The sequence below is a fragment of the Chionomys nivalis genome, chromosome 4, assembly GCF_950005125.1.
Source record: "Chionomys nivalis chromosome 4, mChiNiv1.1, whole genome shotgun sequence".
NCBI lineage: Eukaryota > Metazoa > Chordata > Mammalia > Rodentia > Cricetidae > Chionomys > Chionomys nivalis.
In genome coordinates, this window is record NC_080089.1 from 21,531,675 (window position 1) to 21,551,794 (window position 20,120).

Here is a 20,120-nt window from a genome sequence, read left to right on the forward strand (position 1 = left end):
GTGTGAGTGTAGCGGTCACAGGACCTCTGGGGTGTGCCGGCTCCATCCTCGTACCGTGTGGCTCTCAGGGATCAGGTTTGGCAGCAAGCTCTTTCCCATCCACTGCACTCTCTCGCTAGCCTGCTAGGACCCTAGCTCAAGGTGCTTTGCTCAGGCTTGGGATTTGTACCCATTCTGGCAAGGTCATTCCATTTGTGTCACTATAGGACACATCTCACCAACTCTGCAGCTGCTCCCAAGTCGACCGACTCAGCCATTCAGGGCACGGGACACTGGAGAGCATTGTGGAGTGGGGAAGAAAAGTCTGCTCACAGAGTATTCTGGAACTCCGCTCATTGTGTCCTTATCAATGCCCTGGAGACTGGGTACTGAGGCCCCGCCCACAAGTGTCAATGGGGAGACCAGTCTGTGGTGGTAGGTTTGTGAGCACCCCTCCCCTTCCCTCCTGCCGAGGTCTGCTTTCTGCTGCTTCTATTCAAACCTCTAAACGGAGGGAGATAGGGACCATTGTCACGGCTGGCATTTGTTCAGGGAGATGCATTGTGGAGCTGTATTGCTTCATTACAAATACCTAATTAGGGGCTGTTGAAATGGGTCAGTGGGTAAAGGTGCTTGCCACCAAGCTTGATGACCTGAATTTGATCTCTCAGTCTCACAGGGTGGAAGGGAGAACTGGCTCCCAAAGTTGTCCTCTGGCCTCCACACACGCCAAACTAGTAAATAAATGTAATGAAATTCTGAAAAAGAAGTAACTAATTAGGACCCTGGCTGTCACAAGGAACAAGCGGAAGCCACCTCCACCTTTTCCCCTATGAGCCCGGTGTGGCGGCACACTCCTGTCACCCCAGCACTCCAGAGGCAGAAGCAGGCACATCCCTGTATGTTCCAGAACTGTTTGTTCTACACGGCATACTTCAGGCCACCCAGGGTTATATAGCAAGAGCTTTTCTCAAAAAAATTCTGAAGGACACTCCCAGAGGCCTTAAAGTCACTGGATGAAAATTCTAGTACCAAGGGTGGGCTATTTCCCTGTGAGTTGTTGGCCAGCAAGGCCCTACAAACCGTGAAATCTTTGCTCCTGCTGTCGGTTGTATGCCAGGACTAAACACACAAATAAGAACTGCAGTTGAGTGTTTGAGGTTCCTAACTCCAGCACGGGCTGTGAGGGCTTTGATCATTATCTGTAGCTGCTGTTGTCAATGTTTCTGAGACAGGGTCTCACTATCCAGCCTCAGGCTGGGGGAGTCTGGAGGACTGTGTACACCAGGTTGGCCTGCTCACAGAGTTACAGAGCTCACAAACTTGAGGCGTGTGCCTCTGTGCCCAGTTTGGAATGGTGAGTTTTGGTCTTGCTATGGAGTCCTAGACAGCAACCCTCCTGCCTCAGCCTTGAGTGATGAAACTATAGACATGAGCCACCATACCCAGCTAGGGGTGGCATCTCCCTGTCTTTCTGAAGTCTGTGTACAGAGTTAGCTACTCACAATGCTACAGTGTGTGAGAGAAGGACAGCCACAGTGTTGGTCCTCACTTTCCCCGCCTTGGTCTCTCGTGCGCCACTGTGGATACCAGGGCACCTGGCCTGTCAGCCTCCAGAGTCCCTTGTCTGCGGTCCTGTTTGCAGGTGCCCACAGCCAAGCCTGTCTTTACCTGTGTGCTGGGGATTTAAAGTTAGGTCCTCAGGCCTCTGCAGGAAGTACTTTACACACTGGTGTACCGGTTTCCTCTAAAACTAAACATCACATCGTCCCGAAGATAAATAACTCAAACGAGCTTCAGGAAGTCCCTGAAACTGACCAGAATCAGGCCCCTCCCTGCTAGAGTAAGCCATAAAAGTTGAGAGTTCCTCTGAGAGACGCTGAGGTTTAGACCAGCTGAGGCGCCTGCAAAGGACACTCTCTAACCTGTGCAGCTGCCTGCAGGCTGTGCAGTGTGCTCCAGGTTCCCATCCATGCAGGGGTGGGCCTTGGCGATGCAGCCATCTTTGAGTCATTTCTGTTGCTGTAAGTAACTCATTGACTCACCAAGTTGGACATTGGTGGTCTCTGTAGTTTGGTCTGCCATGGGTTCCCTATGTGGGTGAGTAGACATGCCTGTTGTGTCCCTCCTGGACACAGCAGAAGCAGGGGTGAGTTGGGGTGGAGTGAGTGCACAGTCTTGGCTATGGGTAGCAAGACATGCACACAGCAGACTGAGCAGCCTAAGGGGGAGCCTCAAGGGAGGAAATTCCAATAGAGCTGTCTTCTCCTGTGTGCGACGAGAGCAGTTGCATGGTTCTTGCTCTGGGTAGAGACATGGAAACAAGGTCTGGGGGAGGAAGCCCAGGATGGCGTCTTCATCTATGAGGTATGGGGTGGCAATGCCTGCTTGCTAGGCAGAGGGCATCACAGGAGTATATGGAGGTGCTCTGGAAACAGTTAAAAGTTCAGAGGAAAATTTGCCGTCTTTAAGGCGAGTGCAGAAGATCTAAGAATGCCCAGCAGTGCAGCAGAGGCTGCCTGGCCACTGCTGTGTGAAGTTCATGACCTGAGACTGAGATGGCGGCCTAGCGGGAGCTTGTCTGTGTAAAGAACGATTGCAACAAGAAAGGGAAGAAACAGCAGCATCCTCCTTGCTAGCCTCGGATTTGGCAAGAAAATTAGATAAAGGAGGGGCCGAGAGAGAGGTAGAAAAGAGATAGACGATACCCCACAAGTCCAAACTTAAGTCGGGAAATAGGGGAATCTGGTCGGATGTACAGAGGGGCCTTCCAGTGATCCAGTGTGAGAAGCTGGTGTGACCTGGAATACTCAGCACTCGAACTTCTGAAGTCAAGGAGGACTTGAAAGCCAACAATGAAAGAGCCTATCACAGCCTGGGTTTGTGAGGCTGTGGGACAGGAGAGGGGATGGGAGCAGTCAGACTGCTGTGAAAGCAGGAAACTGAGTCATGTAGCTCCCCACCCCTCCATCAGGCAGAGGCTGCACATCCTGAGACAGCGTGAGAGAAGGCAGTCCCAGACGGACTGACGTTTCAGAGCCATTAGGACAATCTCTGTCTGAGGTCCCCATAAATGTCCGGGAATGGAGGGCAATTGAGGAGGGAGAGGCACTCGTGAGGGAACCAGGAGCAAGAGAAGCTGTGTTGGAACCCCAGTCCACTGGGCCAGCTGGAACTGTGTTCACAGAGGAGTTAGGGGAAAGGTTGATCCAGCGGGGACCTCGAGGTTGGTGTGGAGCTTTGGTGGCTCTGCTGAGCTCTCTGGTGGGGCAAGGGCTGTGTGGGGTAGGAAAGGCTTTGGTACAGCTCAGTGACTTAGACCAGCACGGAAAGGAAGTTCATAAGCAAAGGAACAACCTAGAGGGGACCGGAAAACGTAAGGCAGAGGCAGAGGCCTTCTGGCTACTCAGAGACAGATGTAGCAGGATTTGTGGCAAGCTGGAGCTCCTAAGCAAAATACTGACAGACACAGATTGTGTGCTGAGGAGCTTCTGCAAGGCTGTGAGCCTGAGGAGCAGTTCACAGAACCGTGATGGAACAAGACAGGGGAGGATGGTCCAGCCTGCCCCAGGGCAGGGTGATTATCCGCCGCCCCCCCCCCCCACTAAGGAGTGTACATTTCTCTCCAGCAAAAGGTTATGTTAGGGGTGGAAATGGTTTGCCCAGTCAGGAACTTCCTGAACAGCCAGGAATGATGAATGGGGAGGCCCCAGCCACTGTGCCAACCCAGGGAGCCTGCGGGTACAGCAGGGGAAACCTGGACCACATTCACCTGTGGCCCTGAGTAGGCCTGAGCAGATTAAGACAGGCCACCGACTTGGTTAGGGTGGAGAGGTGTAGGGTGGCTCTGTGGAAGAGCTCTGGGATATGGAAAGGTAATGGCTCAGAGAGAGTGACCCAGGGTTACAGAGCGCTAATTTAGTGTCTCCTACCCATGATTTGTACCCAGCCTTGATCTGTGAAGGAAGCAGCTGATACAAATGGATGGAACTTTTTTTTTTTTTTTTTTTTTTTGGTCTGTTTTGTTTTCGAGACACCGTTTCTCTGTAGCTTTGGAGCCTGTCCTGGAACTCACAAAGATCTGCCTGTCTCTGCCTCCCGAGTGCTGACATTAAAGGTGTGTGCTACCACCTCCCGGCTTGGATGGAACCTTTCTGTGCTGTTTTAGACCTTGCTTATGTTTGACTTTGGTGTCTTCCTAGTTGTGAACTCCTGAGATCACCTGACACTTGCTGAGAACAGGTGACAGCAGACTTTCAGAGTGCTTCACCACGGTTGTCTTTGTAACCCCACAGTTTGTTGTGCAACGGGGGTTCAGGATGTTGCCTTGTCCTGTGTAGTCTCTGAAAAAAGCTTTGTTAACAGGTGACAACGCTAACCTCTGAGGGTTTGCAGATTTGGAAAGACACTGGAGAGACAGATAACCAGGTGCCATGACCCTGCCAGCTACTTACCTCACAACACTATAGGACTTGGTTCACTGAAAAAAAAATCCCAAAGGACACTCCCAGAGGTCACTGAATGAAAATTTCAGTACCAAGGGTGGGCTACTTCCCTGTGAGTTGTTGGGCACTGAGGCCCTACAAACTGTGAAGTCTTTGCTCCTGCTGTCGATTGTATGCCAGGACTAAACATGACACCCTGTTGCTGGAGACACCTCAGTTCGTGCTCTGACTGTAGGCCATGGGGAAACTAAGCTGTGACTGGACTGCAAGCTCCCATCTGCTGCCTGCTCACACAGTGCCAGAAGGGGTCACATGCAGGCTGCTGGTGGGGTACCGTCCTGAAATACTGACACGTGAGGCAGGATGGGCCTGATTGTGCAATAGCTGCTCAGTCAATATGGGCAAGAACAATAGCCATTCAATTGGATTTAAGGCCAGCTCCACCAGAGACGCACAAGTACGTATGGTACTGTAAACCAGACACCTGTGGCTGGGGAGGTGACTTGTATGGTTGGTTCTTCTAGACGGATGTGATGTGCCCGTCAGACCGCCTTCTAAACGTGTGGTGACACCATAGATCACTGTTGTCACCCTCCACTCATGACTGTGAAGCTCCTGAGAACAAGTGACTTCCTGTGGCGTGGTGGCCTGTTTCTTAGCCACAGGTGGACACCTACAGTCACCCCCACCGAGCCTCAGAGATCTTTGCGGAAGAGCAAGAGGTCAGGTCGTGTTACAGTTTTCTCAGAGATTGAAACATTCCATCCTTCCAGAAGCTCCTCAAGCAGGAAGATAAATAACTCAAACTAGCCTCAGGAAGTCCCTGAAACTGACCAGATTCAGCAGGCCCCTCCCTGCTAGAGTAAGCCATAAAGCTGAGGTTCCTCTGAGACTTGCAGAACAGAGCTGCAGGAAGACGCTGAGACCTGACCAGCTGCCTGGGAGAAGCAGAAACCAGCCGAGCTGCCTGGAAGAGGGTTAGGCCACCTGGGCACCTGGAAGGACGCTCTCCAACCTGTGCAGCTGCCTGCAGGCTGTGCAGTTTACTCTGGGTTTCCAGCATTGTGAACTGTCACTCATACTCAGGTGGGCTTTGGTGTTCTTCTTGTACCCCCCAATACCAGGATGGAACCTGGGGGCATCCAAGTAGCTGAAACCATTTTGGCCCAAATCTGCCAGGGCAACAACATTCAGGCCTGACCAACATAGTCGTGACAAAACCAGCAAGAGGCTGTCTCATAAAGTCGCAGCCCTGCTCACAATATCGGTTCCTCCAGAACTAGAGTAGGAAAACTATCAGGTGCTGACCACAGCATAGCCCACAGCATAGCCCACAGCATAGCCCACAAACCTGGCCCAGGCTGACACACACACACACACACACACACACACACACACACACACACCAAACCACGCAATATCTTGTTGCAACAGACACATCCCCTTGTGCACCCTGGAAGCCACAACAGGAACTGTGGTGTCACAAAGCACGCGTCACACAAACACCAGGTCCACACACTCACAGTCGTCTTGTCTGATGTTTTCTGAGATGGTCTTGTGTAGCCAGGCTTGCTGTGAAACCAAGGATGATCTTGAACTTCTGATCTTCTTGCTGCTTTGTCTAGAATGCTGGGATCATAGGCTTGTGTCACCGGGCCCAGTGTATGTGGTGCTGGAGAGCCAACCCCGGGCCACCATGCGTGCTGGGTAGGCAATACTTGCAGAAACTGATCCCCAGTCCCCAAATCTTGTACATGAGTACTAGTGTGTGCGTAGGCCAGGGGTCAACCTGCCTCACATTCCAGTACTGGGGTTACAGGCAAAGGCCACCAAATCTGCTTTTTTCATTTTTTTTTGGCAGGGTCTCATTATATAGCTATGGTTGACCTGGAACTTGCTATATGGTCCAGGCTGGCCCCAGCTCACAAAGATCTGCCTGCTTCTACCTCCTGAGTCCTGGGATTAAAGTTATATGCTACTATGCCTGACTTTACATACCTGGCTTGTTTATTGGGGTTCTGGGAATCAAAGTCAGGTTTTCAAAGCAATACAAACAGCTGAGCTGTGTCTCCAGGCTCCGCCCCTAATCATTCATTTGTCATGTCCGTGCTTCAGATGAAAGGCAGGCTGGGTAAGCACTCTGTCGCTGAGCCACACTCCCAGCCCCACAGCTGTCTCACAACAGTCACCTACATAGTCACTGTGTCCCACAAGTGCGGAGTCACAATCTGCTGCTTTGCACACACCTGCAGATTTACTTACAGTCACTGGGGTCTACTCTCACGCCCCTGGGGCTTCTGGATCAAGCTTACAGTACACAGCCTCATCCAGTGGTACCATTATTCCCTTCCCCCCACTCTGGGGAAAGGAAAAGATTCCTATACTTCTGTTCCCATGATAAATTGGGGGCCAGATGGGCACCCTCAGCCTGGCCTCCCCAGGGGTCCTAGAGCAGATTTGAAGGGTGGAGCCCAAACACCCCCAGGCCAACTCAGAGAGGGGGTTTCCATGGTGATTCTTCCCAAGGGAACTTGGGCTCACAAGGTCCCAGCTGCAGCTGCTGAGAAGGGAGGCCATGGGGGAGGGGCACTGCACAAAGGTGGGGGAGGGGCACTGCATCCTGCCCCCTCCCCAGTCCCTAATTAGATTCCAGATGGCAGATGGGCCCCACCCCCTTTTCCAGGACAAAGACAAGGAGGGGTCTGCCTGTGGGGTCCTGGTCACTCTGTCAGATTCCCTAAGTCTTCTTACTGTTAGTAATGTCTCCAGTCAAGGGGGTGGCTCGGCTGGTAAAGGCAGCTGGTGCCAAGGCTGACCATCTGATTTTGATCCCTGGGACCCACAAGGTGAAAGGAGAAAACCAATTCCCACATTGGCTCTAGTGTTCACACATACAGGGGCACATGTGTGCCTGTTCACACATGCACACAGAATAGTAAAATAAAAGTAATCCCTCACACTGATGGGTGAGGGACCAGGCTCAGAGAAATAAAGCCGGGTGACCAATAAGGAAGAGAGAACCAAAGCTTCAGAAGGAATGACGGCAGGGGGCGGAGACAACAGGGAGGGGCAGGTGTCAGATGGGGTGGGACACTCACCTTGATGGTCTTTGTCTGCAATTTGAGGCCATTGAGGGTGTTGATGGCTTTGTCTGCATCATTGGGGTCAGAGTAGTTCACAAACCCATAGCCCAGGCTCTGCCCTGTGGGAGGACAGAAGAGTGACTTCTCTAGTCTGCCCAGTGCCCCCAGCACACCTTGCCAGACTCCAGCTGCCCACTCGGATTTATCCTCCCTATGTGTTCCCTAGAGAACCACTTGGCTCCATCCATCCTGAGTTACCCCACCTGGGTCACACTAGTTTTTCCAAGGGTACTTCCTCCCTGCCTGCCACCGGAGGCCACACATAGAAAGAGTCCCACACCTGTGATCTTATCCCGAACCAGCTTGCAGGATTCGATGTCCCCAATGCTGCCGAAGAGACTCTTGAACTCGTCCTGTGTCATGTTCTGGGGTAGGTAGTTGACGATGAGGTTGGTCTTGCTGTCATCAGTGGCTCCATTTGTCCCAAGGAGTGGCCCATTGGGCAGGGCCGGGCCGGCCGGCCCCCCCCCAACCTGAGACTCCATGGCCCCCAGTATCTGCTGGAGAAAACAGGTCGCACCCGCTCAGTCCCCATCCCTGAAAAGAGGGGTTTGGGGGATGAATTAGGCATAGGCATGTCTAGTATGGTATGAACTTAGTCAAAGGAGGGGATGACAGTTTTCACTGGGTTTTGTTTGTTCATTGGTTTGTTCTTTTTGGGGGGCGGGGTTTCTCTGTGTAGCCCTGGCTGTCTTGAAATTCACTCTGTAGACCAAGCTAGTCTCAAATTCAGAGTCCCCTTGCCTCTGCCTCGAGTGCTGGGATTAGCTGTTTGTTGGTCTCTTTGATTTGGAGATTTTCTGGCTGTGTAGCCTAGGCTGACCTTGAATTCACTGTGCAGCTCAGTCTGGGTACACGATATTTGTTGAGACACTAGCTTACTACATAGACCATGCTGGTCTTGAACCCACAGAGATTCACCTGCCTCTGCTAGGATGACAGGTGTGTGCTGCTGTGCCAGGTGTATTCATTCGTCTTCTTCTGTGAGTTATTTGTGGGGCAGGAGATACAGCACAACAGGTAAATGTGTTGTCAAGCCTAAAGACTGAGCTCTATCTCCAGAGTCCAATAAAGGTAGATAATAAATACCATAAAGTTGTCCTATGACCTCCACAAGTAGACCATGACATGTGTGCACTACACATGTACACAAACCAAAAAGTTTAAATGTAATACATTTTAAAATTAATTTTTTAAAAAAGCGCTGGGTGGTAGTGGAGCACACCTTTAATCCCAGCACTGGGAAGGCAGAGGCAGGCGGATCTCTGAGTTCCTGGCCAGTCTGGTCTATAAGAGCTAGTTGTAGGACAACCATGGCTACACAGAGAACTCCTATCTTGAAAACCCAAAATAAATAAAATAAAATAAATGCTTTATGTGGCTAATTATAAATGCTTTATAAGTATCCTACCTGTGTATAATACCAACACTGAAGAGGCCTGAACTAAATACTGAAACCTGGGCCTTCTTTTTTCTCTCTCTTTTGGCAGGGTTTCATGAAACCCAGACTGGTCTCAACCTTTGAACTTCTGATTTTCCTGCTCTACCTCCAAGGTGGCGAGATTACAAGAGTATGCCATCACACCCCAGACCTGTCTTAAAACCAATCCAAATATGGTATGAGGGAAGCAGATGTGCCTAAGACGGGTGAGTCTACTCCCTAACCCGCACACAAGCATGGTCAGCTATGGTCTGGATAGGCTGCCGTGTGCCCACAGAGGTGTGGGTGTGCTGGGCCAAGGGGGCTAAGTTGGGAAGTGGCAGACCCTTTAAGAATGTGGCCCTAGTGGGAAGTAATTAGGTCGCTGGCAGGGACCGATGTCCTCCAGGGACCCTGGCCAGTTCCCTCAAGAGTGGGTTGTTTGGGACTGGAAAGTGACACGCAGTTGAGCGTTTGATTTCTTCAGTCATCCGAGTCTGTCAGGTGACTCCAGCTTCAGGGGACAGGGTGTCTCACTGGGTCACTCCTGGCCCCTTTCAGACTTTGTGTGGAAAGACCATCCCATGTGCCTGGCCTTTGAACACAGCAGTTTCTTCTTTCTTTGCTTTCCTGTCCTTCAGAAGGGAGCCGGCCAGGGATGGCAATGGTGGCACCTCCATTTCCACTTCTCTGCCATACTGTGATCCAATCAAGGGGCTCCTAGAGGATGAACTGATAGGGCCACCTACTCTGAGACCTTCAACCTCCGAAGCAAAGCTAAGAAAATCTCTTTTGTAGCCTGACATGGTAGCACATGCCTGTAATCCTAGCAGCAGGGAGGCTGAGGCAGGAGGATTGCCGCAGTTTATGGTCAGCAGGGCTGCACAGTGAGGCCCTAACGAAAACAAAACCACCCTCAGAGCGCTTTCTTTCTTCCTAAAGTTAAGTCTTTACATTTTATTTGTTAATTGTGTGTCCAGCACGCATGTGCCGGGGCACACATCTGGAGGTCAGAGGATAACTTGGGAGCCAGGGGTCAAACTCAGGTGGGTCAGGGTTGTCATCCTTTGCCTGCAGAACCAACTCACTCATCCTTCTTTTCTTAGTCATCTCTCTCCAGCCCCACTCTTCTTTTCTTTTCAATTTATTTATCATATATACAGTGTTTTGCCTGCACGAATGCCTGAAGGCCAGAAGAGGGCACCAGATCCCATTACTGATGGTTGTGAGCCATCATGCGGTTGCTGGGAATTGAACTCACGACCGCTGGAAGAGCAGCCAGTGCTCTTAACCTCTGAGCCATCTCTCCAGCCCCCTCACTCTTTTCTTTATAAACATTCAGCTTCAAGTATTTTGTTACAGCAAGAGAAACTGAGGAGCTACTTCATCTAAACAAGTGAGCAGCTGAAATCAACTTGAGACTTTTCAGAACAAAGGAGCACGTGTCTTCACCAAAGGAAAAGTAGTTGCAGCCTTCATGGTGGTGTATACTTTTAATCCCAAAATTTAGGAGGCTAGCCTGGTCTACATATCAACTTCTAGATTAACCAGAACTACTCAGAGATCCTGTTTTAAAGACAGCGGGAAGAAAAAGAAATAAAAAATCAAACCAAAACAAAAACTGGAAATGTAACAATATTAGTAACCTAAAAGCCACAGCCAAGTCCTCTCTAATAGGATTTGTTTTTCTTCCCCGACCAGAAGTAACCCCCCTCTAAAGTGTGTTAATATTCTTTCTTTCCTGCATAATTTTCCTATTAGTTATTTACCCCTTAATTTCTCTGTGAGCTATTTTGTTTTGAATTTCTTTCTTCTTTTTCTTCTTGTAATGGACCCCACATTGGGCACCAAGTGAAGCATAATTAATAAAAACTCAGAGAGAGAAATTGGGGTTCAACATGAAGGTCAGAAAAGCAAAATAGCCAGCCACTGGCTCTTGCTTCGACCTCAATCTGAAAATCACGATCCTGCCTCCAGGAAACCTCAGAATGAGACTGTGTCTGAGAGCTGTCTCCTCGCATCTTATAGTCTTCTCTAGTTCTGGCATTAAAGGTGTGCACCACTACCGCCTGGTTTCTGTGGCAGCTAGTGTGGCTGCTGGGATTAAAGGTGTGTGTGTGTCACTGCTGCCTGGTCTGTAAGGCTGCCCATAGTAGCTGTTTTACTTTTCTGATCCTCAGGCAGGTTTTGTTTATTAAAATACAAATAAAATGCCACTACCTCTTTTTTTCTTTTGTAAAACATAAAACATCTACAAAGAATGACTCTTATTTCTTAATTTCTAGACTGTATCTGTCACTTTTTGTGGAGACTGGGAGCCCATCGCAAGGGTCCTGATTTCCTGGTGTTAAACAAATGCTTAAAACAAAAAAAAGCTAATCAGGGTGTGGTGGCGCACACTTTTAATTCTAGCCCTGGGAAGGCAGAGGCAGGTGGATCTCTGTGAGTTCAGTGTCATTCTGAATGCCAGGCTACCTCGTGAGACTCTGAACCCCAAAGTAAAAAACAGAAAGGTGGGCAGGACAGTTCGTGTGTGTGTGTGTGTGTGTGTGTGTGTGTGTGTGTGTAATTCCAACACCTAGGAGACTGAGGCTAGAGTACCCATGAACTCAAGACCAATTTGAGCTACACAGACCCCGTATCAAAAAGTCAAAAATAAGCCGAGCAGTGGTGGCGCACACCTTTAACCCCAGCACTCGGGAGGCAGAGGCAGGTGGATCTCTGTGAGTTCGAGACCAGCCTGGTCTACAGAGCTAGTTTCAGGACAGACGCTAAAACTACAGCAAAACCCTGTCTCGAAAAACAAACAAAAAACAAAACAAAACAAAACAAAACAAAAAGCAAACAAAAAAACAGGGAGTTGGAGATGGCTCAGTGGCTAGGAGCAGATCCTGCTCTGAAAGACCCAGGTTCAATTCCCAGCACCACAGGGCAGCTCACAGCCATTTGCAACTCGATTTCCAAGGGACCTGACACCGTCTTTTGGCTTCTAGGGGTTCTGGTACATTTGGGTGCATATAAACTCATACAGGCACACAGATATACACATAAATACAGAATACATAGATCCTTTTAAAGCCCCAAACAAACAGACAAATAACTAAAGCTTCAAACCTTTCACAGCTCCACAATCGTCTTAGCTACAGATAATTCTTCCCCTAGAGCTGGCAAGATGGCTCAGCAGACAAGGCTTGGCTTCAAGCCTGAAAGCCTGACTTCAATCCCCCAGGACTTATATGGTAGAAAGTGAGAACCCATTCCAGCAATTTGCCTTCTTACCTCCTCCACATGTGAACCATGGCACACACATGCTAACACATACAATAAATAAATGCTAAACAGCCAGGCTGTGGTGGTACACGCCTTTAACCGCAGCACTGGGGGTTAGAGGCAAGCGGATCTCTCTCTTTTTTTTAATTTATTTATTTATTATGTATACAATATTCTGTCTGTGTGTATGTCTACAGGCCAGAAGAGGGCACCAGACCTCATTACAGATGGTTGTGAGCCACCATGTGGTTGCTGGGAATTGAACTCAGAACCTTTGGAAGAGCAGGCAATGCTCTTAACCACTGAGCCATCTCTCCAGCCTGTAAACCAAGTTTCAGGACAGCCACTGCGGTTACACAGAGAAACCCTGTCTCGAGAAACTAAAACAAAGATAATAAATACTAAACAATTTTAAAGTGCAATTGAGAGATTTTCCCTACGCAAGCTTTACCAGTTAAGATGATTTTGTGCAGAAGCTGGAGGTGGTGTGGCGGCACAGAGACACAAGCCCCAAAGCCCGTGGGGGCAGAGGCTGAAGGTCCAGCATAATTCTCTCCTAAAAGAGAGTTCAAGGTCAACCTGGGCTACCTAAGATTCTGCCCCCCCCCCAAAAAAAAGGAAAGAAAAAAAGAAAATGGGCCAGCAAGATGGCTCAGTGGGTAACGGTGCTTGCCTCAAAAACCTGATAGCCTGAGTTTGATCCTCAGATTCTACACTGAAATGAGAGAATCGAGGCTCTCAGTTTGATCTCCAACAGTTAAAAATTTTAAAAAAGCAGCATTTTATTTTGATCTAGATTTATCCTTTCAGCAGGGATTGAACCCGAGTTCACTACATGCCGAAGAGTACAGCACACTGTGGTATTTCTCTCGCCATTTTGTTTTCTTCTTAAGTGGTCTCATACAGACCAAAGTAGCCCAGGATGACCTTGAACTCATGAAGCTTTGAGTGCTGGGATTTGGGGCAGACATCATCACACTAGGTTGCTAGTATGATCTATGGACAGGATCCAGTGCTTTCTGCACAGTAGGCAAGCACTCTACCAACTGAGCGGTGTCCCAAACCTTCCCCCACCTTTTTTTAAAAAAATAATTTATTTATTTTATGTGCATTGGTGTGAAGGTATCAGATCCTGGAACAGACAGTTGTGAGCTGTCAAGTGGGTGCTGGGAATTGAACCTGGGTCCTCTGGAAGAACAGCCAGTGCTCTTAACTGCTGAGCTACCTCTCCAGTCCCCCCTCCACATGCCTTTTAAGATGGGTCTTATTAGCTGTCCAAGGTGTCCTCAAATTTGCAAACCTCAAAACTCCCAAAGAGCTAAGATCATAACTGTGCTCCCCAGTGCCGGTTGTACCAGGTCTTTAAAGAAAATATTGAATTTTATTGAAATGTTTTCTGTATCTATTAAAGTAACTTTTGTGGCTTTGCTGTGTAGCCCTAGATGGCATGGAAAGGTTTGGATTTATTTTTATTCTTTTTAATTATGTGTCTGTGTGTGGGTGTGTGAGTGCAGATGCCATCAGAGGTCAGGGCCTCAGATCTGCTGGAACTGGAGTTAGAAGCAGGTGTGAGACTTGGGTTCTGGGAATTCTGGTCCCTTGTAAGAGCAGTAAGTGCTTTTAACTTCTGAGCTGTCTCTCAGGTACCTCATTCCTCTCCCTTCCCCATGGTCTCTCTTTGTCTCTCTGTGTACCTGTCTTTGTCTCTCTCTTTTCCAGACAGGGTCTCTCTCACTATGTATCCCTGTCTATGTAGATCAGACAGGCCTCAAACTCACAGAGATCCATCTGCTTCTGCCTCCACAAACAGTGGGATTAAAGGTGTGTAACAAACTGGACGTGGTGTGCCTTTAATCCCAGTATTTGAGAAGCAGAAGCAGATAAATCCCTGAGTTATAGTGCAGCTTGGTTTACAGAGAATTCCAGGATAGCCAGGGCTACAATGAGAAACCCTCTCTAAGAAAACCAAAAGCCAAACCAACCAACCAACCAACCAAACAAGCCAAAATAGGTATGTGCTACCATGTAGACCTGATCTTTTCCTGTGCTTGTGACAGAATCGCCCAGAATCGCCTGGAGCTCAGAGTACAGCAGAGGGTGACCTTGAACTCCTGATGTTGACGCCTCCTGAGTGCAGGGATAACAATTCTACTGGCTTGAATTTGTGACCTTTCTGCCTCAGTCCCCCTCATGCTGTGTATGACTGGGCCACTGTGGCCAGCATAATAAATGATTTTTATATTTAATGCATTATTGCTACGGATTATATTGATTTTCTAGTATCAAACCAAGCAACCTAGGCAAACAAACCTGACTATGTGCACTTTCAAACATGTATTTTAGTAAATTTTGGACTGAGAATGGTGGCACAAATGTTTAATTCCAGAATTCAGGAGGCAGAGGCAGATGGATCTCTGTGAGTTCCAGGCTAGCCTGGTCTACACAGGGAGTTCCAAAGCAGCAGGGTTAAACAGTAAGACCCTATCTCAAACTTTCTTTTAACCATATTTTGTTTTTAATTTTTTAATGTTATTAATTTGCATATATGTGTGGGTGCATGCACACCATGACTTATGAAATGGTTGAATGATAACTTGTTGGAGTCGGTTCTTTTCTTACACCATGTGGGTACTGGAGATTGAACTCAGATTGCTAGACTTAACTGCAAGCACCTGCTAGCCATCTCACCAGCCCGGTCATGCATATTTTAATTGTATTTGTTTGCATTGCTTAATTTAGTTTGCTGATAATTTTTGTTCATTGGGATCTGGGAATCGAACCCAGAGCTAAGCTTACTCTGCCAGGCAAGTGCTGTACCCTTAGTTCCCCATCTACTCAGCAATTCTCATGTTTATGCTTAAGAGTATAATTCAGCATGATACTTAACCAGTGTGTCAGTCTTTTGACACTGGACATGATGTTACTATCTACAAGTTCACACTGAAGAACCACACAGTCTTTAACAAAACGTGCTCCCCTCCCCAAATCCGATGTTTACTTGAAGGCAAGATCTCAAAATGTAGACCAGGATGCCCTTGAATTTAGAGATCCACTGGCCTTCTGCCTCCTGAGTTCTGGGGTTAATGATGTGTGCCAGCATGTCAGGAAAAACTTCCTGTTTTAAATAGGGTTATGATTTTGTGTTGGGCCAACTTTGCACCTCCTTGTGGCCACGCCACCTGCTGCAAACTGACGCACTTAGAAGACGGGAGCTAATTCTCCTAGGTGAGAAGTCTAAGGCTCAGAGACCATAGGAAGTTAGTGAGTCACACAGCACGTTAGTGCTAGCACTAGACCTCAGATGTGGGCCTCCCTCTGCTGAAGGACACATTCGCTTTCTCTAGGTGAGATGGCAGTCACTAAGGTTGTACGGGCTTTGACACTCAGTTGATGTCTCTGAATATACCCCTTAGATTCTTGAGACTCTTGTTTTCCCCTGCAGCAAAAATCAAAACAGTTGGGGTTGAAGAGATGGCTGTACAGTTAGGAGCACTGGCTGCTCTTCCACAGGACCTTGGTTTGATTCCCAGCACCCACATGGTGCCTCACAACCATCTGTAACTCCAGTCCTGAGGATCTGACACTTTTTTCAGGCCTCTAGGCACTGAACTCATGTGATGAGAAACACCCATACAAGAAGAAAGAAAGAGAGAGAGAAAGAAAGAAAGAGAGAAAGAAAGAGAGAAGGAAGGAAGGAAGGAAGGAAGGAAGGAAGGAAAGAAAGAAAGAAAGAAAGAAAGAAAGAAAGAAAGAAAGAAAGAAAGAAAGAAAACCAAAGCAGTTGGTAATGACTCTGATGGGAGGGCTGTGTAAGCCAGGTCTCGGTTCAGCTGGAAAGAGGGCTGGGATCTATTGGTAGTGTCTGCCATGCACATCAGAAGGTAAAGTGGCCAGCATTGCCTCCAGCTCTTCTGTGAAGTCGTGGCAAGGAAGGAGACTTCAAGATGGTTCTGCAAGTAAAGGTGCTTGCTGCCAGGACTGAGAACCTGAGTTCAACCCCAGGGCCCACAAGACAATGAGAACCAACTCCTTAAAGTCGTCCTCTGGCCTCCCACACTCACACCAGTGCACACCCACACTAAATAACCGGGAAAGAACAGATGAAAGGGAGGGAGGGAGGGAGGGACGGAGGGAGGGAGGGAGGGAGGGAGAATGTGTGTGTTTAACAGTGACCAAAGCTTGGCTGGGATAACATTCAGGGTATAGTGCTCGCCCAGCATGTAAGGTAGGGTTTAGTTCCTAGGACTGACAAAAGGAGGGGATTTTTCTAATCCTATCGCGGTGTGTTGGCTTACCCCTCTAATCCCTGTAGCCTTGTACAGAGGAAGTGAGGCAAGATCACCACTGCAGCTCAGGGCTAGCCTGGGTTACAGAGAGTGGAAGATGGTGGCACCTGGCTGTTAAGGAAGCTCTAGGGAGATGGAGACAGGAAGATCAGAAGTTCAAGGGCATCCTCATCAGCACAAACCAATTCAAGGCCAGCCTGGATCAAAGGAGAGCCTGAATCAAAAATATAAAATGAACTGGGCGTGGGGCATGTACCTTTATTCCAGCACTTGGGAGGCAGAGGCAGGTGGATGGATCTCTGTGAGCCAGCCTGGTCTACATAGTAAGTTCTAGGCCAACCACAGCTATGTAGTGAGACCCTGTCTGAAAACAAAGAAACAAACAAAATTTAAACTGGGGAGCATCAGTCCCCTAGGGTTCTGTGTGTGAAATGGCAGCAGCGCCTGATCTGTTTCGGATGGACCTGCAAGACAGCACAGTGATCCAGCCCCTGGTGGCATGTATGCTGGCTCACCAGAGGTCACACTCAACTGTGGTCACTTACAGAGGAAACTGGAGATTCCTTTTTATTTTAAGTAAGGGCACCTTCCATGGAGCCTAAAACCTGAGTTCCTTCCCTGGAACTCACGCAGAGGAAGAACCAACTGTCTCAAGCTGTCCTCTGACCGCCACATAGGGTGCGTGCCAACACTCCACAATCTCCCTCACAGTAAATAAATAAAATATAAAGTAAATAAATTTGCCCGAGCTATGCATAGTGGCTCATACATGTAATCCTTGCACTTGAGAGTCTGAGGGAGGAGTATGAAAAGTTTAAGGTTAGGGCGGTGGTGGCGCACGCCTTGAATCCCAGCCCTCAGGAGGCAGAGACAGGCGGATCTCTGTGAGATCGAGGCCAGCCTGGTCTACAAGAGCTAGTTCCAGGACAGGCTCCAAAGCTACAGAGAAATCTTGTCTCAAAAAAGAAAAAAGAAAAGAAAAGAAAGAAAGAAAAGTTTGAGGTTAACCTGGGTTATGTAATGACTTAAAGCCAATATGGTAGATATAGCAAAGTCCTACTACCCCACCCAGAAAAACAAAATATGCTGGGCATGGTGGCACACACCTTTAACTCCAGAACTAGGCAGCTAGAAGCAGGTGAACCTCTGTGAGCTTTTCCAGGTCAGCCTGATCTACATGCCAAATTCCAGGCCAGCAAATACTACAAAGTGAAACCTTGTCTCCAAAAATAAAGCCCACATCATGCAGTATAAAAATGGTGGCTGGAGAGGCATCTTAGCAGTTAGTTTGTTTCCACAGGATGGCCCACAACTGTATCTCTAGTTTCAGTGTATCCACTGCCTTCTTCCGGCCTCTAGACCCCCTGCCCCCTGCCAGGCACCAGGTATGCACACAAACATGCATATAGTTAACACACACATATTATAAATAAATCTTAAAAATCAAATGTTTGAGACCAGGCGGTGGTGGCACATTTCTTTAATCCCGGCACTTGGGAGGCAGAGGCAGTGGCAGGTGGATCTCAGTGAGTTTGAGGCCAGCCTGGTATACAAAGTGAGTTCCAAGATAGCCAGGACTGTTATACAGAGAAACCCTCTCTCGAAAATCCAACTAACCAACCAACCAACCAACCAACCAACCAACCAACCAACCAACCAACTAACCAACCAAACAAACAAACAAGCAAACAAAAACAAATTTTTGATGTAGGTGTTGAGGTCTTGGGCCCAGAGTTTAACCCAAGCATTCACGTGAAGGTGGAAGGAAAGAACGGACCCCACAACATTGTCCCCTTACCTTCGCAAACACCTGCTGCTGCGGCACACGCATGCCCATCATAACCATACACACACTAACAAAGTTAAGTTTTTAAAAGTGGTTGGTGAGGGAGTTGCGATCTCTGCCAACCATGCGCGAGTGGTGCCAGTCCACACTGCCCAGCTGTGCATCCTCAGATCTGCTCCCTAAAGTTTCTTGGACTCCGGGCCACACTGTTGAACCTCAGATTACGGGTGCAGCAACCTGAGGAAGAATTTAAAGCCCTGTGTTAGGGCAGCTGGGCAGCATACTGAGATCAGTTAGTAAAGTCTGCTATGGGCTTAGTTGTGAGAAGTGGAAGTAGATTTGTAAGGTTCATGCCCCTGCCTCAGCAGTATTATTTACAATCATCCCATGAGTCCACACACAACTGGTTCTCTCCTTTTGCCTTGGGGGCCCCAGGTATCGAACTCAGGTCGTTGGGTTTGATGGCAAGAGCCTTGACTTGTTGCACCTTCTCCTGGTTCTCCTGGTTCCTGACCTTGAACTTCTGAGTCTCCACTCTCACCAACTGGGATTTACAGGCTTGTTTTATTCATTTATTATGTATACAGTGTTTTGTCTGCATGTGCATCTGCAGGCCAGAAGGCACCAGATCTCATTACAGATGGTTGTGAGCCACCATGTGGTTGCTGGGAATTGAACTCAGGACCTCTGGAAGAACAGCCAGTGCTCTTAACCGCTGAGCCATCTCTCCAGCCCCCTACAGGCTTGTTTTAGCATGCCCAATTTGAGTGGAGCTGGGAATCCATTCCAGGTTTTGTTACATGCCAAGAAGCTGCAAACCCTGCCCTTGGGGTAGCTCCTGAAGTCTTGACTTAAAAGGTCTTAAAAGGTCTTTGGTTTCCTCCCCTGTGCTGTGGAGGCTGAAGTGCTCCATCAGGCCCAGCTGCCTTTCAGTCTCTGAAAGGTCGACCCCAGACTGAGTGTAGTTCAGAGGCAGGGCACTCCCTCACACAAGCAAGGCCCTGGGCATCCTGAGTGCAATAGGGTGAGGGGAAGGGTGTCATAGAGCATCAGTTCTGATGGCCAATCAGCTGAGAGTGGCTACCTACAGTCATCTGCTCAGAGTACTCCAAAGCCACTTTAGTCTCTGGAGGAACGTGTTCTGCATTGATTAAATCCTGGACTTATTAGTAATGCCTGTCATGGGCACAGCAGTCAGACGGTGAACACTGCAAGGTTCTCTCTCTCTCTCTCTCTCTCTCTCTCTCTCTCTCTCTCTCTCTGTCTTTCTCTCTCTCTCTCAAGACAGGCTTTCTCTGTATTGCCCTGGCATCCTGGAACTCACTCTGTAGTCCAGGCTGGCCTTGGGCTCAGAGATGAGCCTGCCTCTGCCTCCTGAGTTCCAGGATTAAAGATGTATACAAACATGCCTGATTCAGCTCCCTAATTATTTTATCTATCTGTCTATCTATCTGTCTGTCTGTCTATCTATTTACTCATGTTTTTCAAGACAGGGTTTTTTTAAAAATATTTATTAGTTTATTCATTATGGATACAATATTCTGTGTGTATGTCTGCAGGCCAGAAGAGGGTACCAGAACTCATTACAGATGGTTGTGAGTCACCATGTGGTTGCCGGGAATTGAACTCAGGACCTTTGGAAGAGCAGGCAATGCTCTTAACCACTGAGCCATCTCTCCAGCCCGACAGGGTTTCTCTGTAGCTTTGGTGCCTGTCCTGGAACTAGCTCTTGTAGACCAGTTTGACCTCAAACTCACAGAGATCTGCCTGCCTCTGCCTCCCAAGTGCTGG

General features: G+C 48.5%; 1 protein-coding gene across 4 annotated transcripts in view; it reads right to left on the reverse strand.

The window, feature by feature from the left end:
* Elavl3 (ELAV like RNA binding protein 3) overlaps positions 1–20,120 on the reverse strand; it is a 37,710-nt gene that overhangs the window by 13,618 nt on the left and 3,972 nt on the right. For 3 of the 4 annotated variants that reach the window (XM_057767074.1, XM_057767072.1, XM_057767075.1), the window contains exons 2-3: positions 7,848–8,067; positions 7,523–7,626 (exon numbers count right to left, since the gene is read on the reverse strand). In XM_057767074.1, coding sequence (XP_057623057.1) covers positions 7,523–7,626; positions 7,848–8,067 — 324 coding nt within the window. The remainder of the gene's footprint in view (positions 1–7,522; positions 7,627–7,847; positions 8,068–20,120) is intronic. The other variant, XM_057767073.1, reaches the window with a different exon arrangement.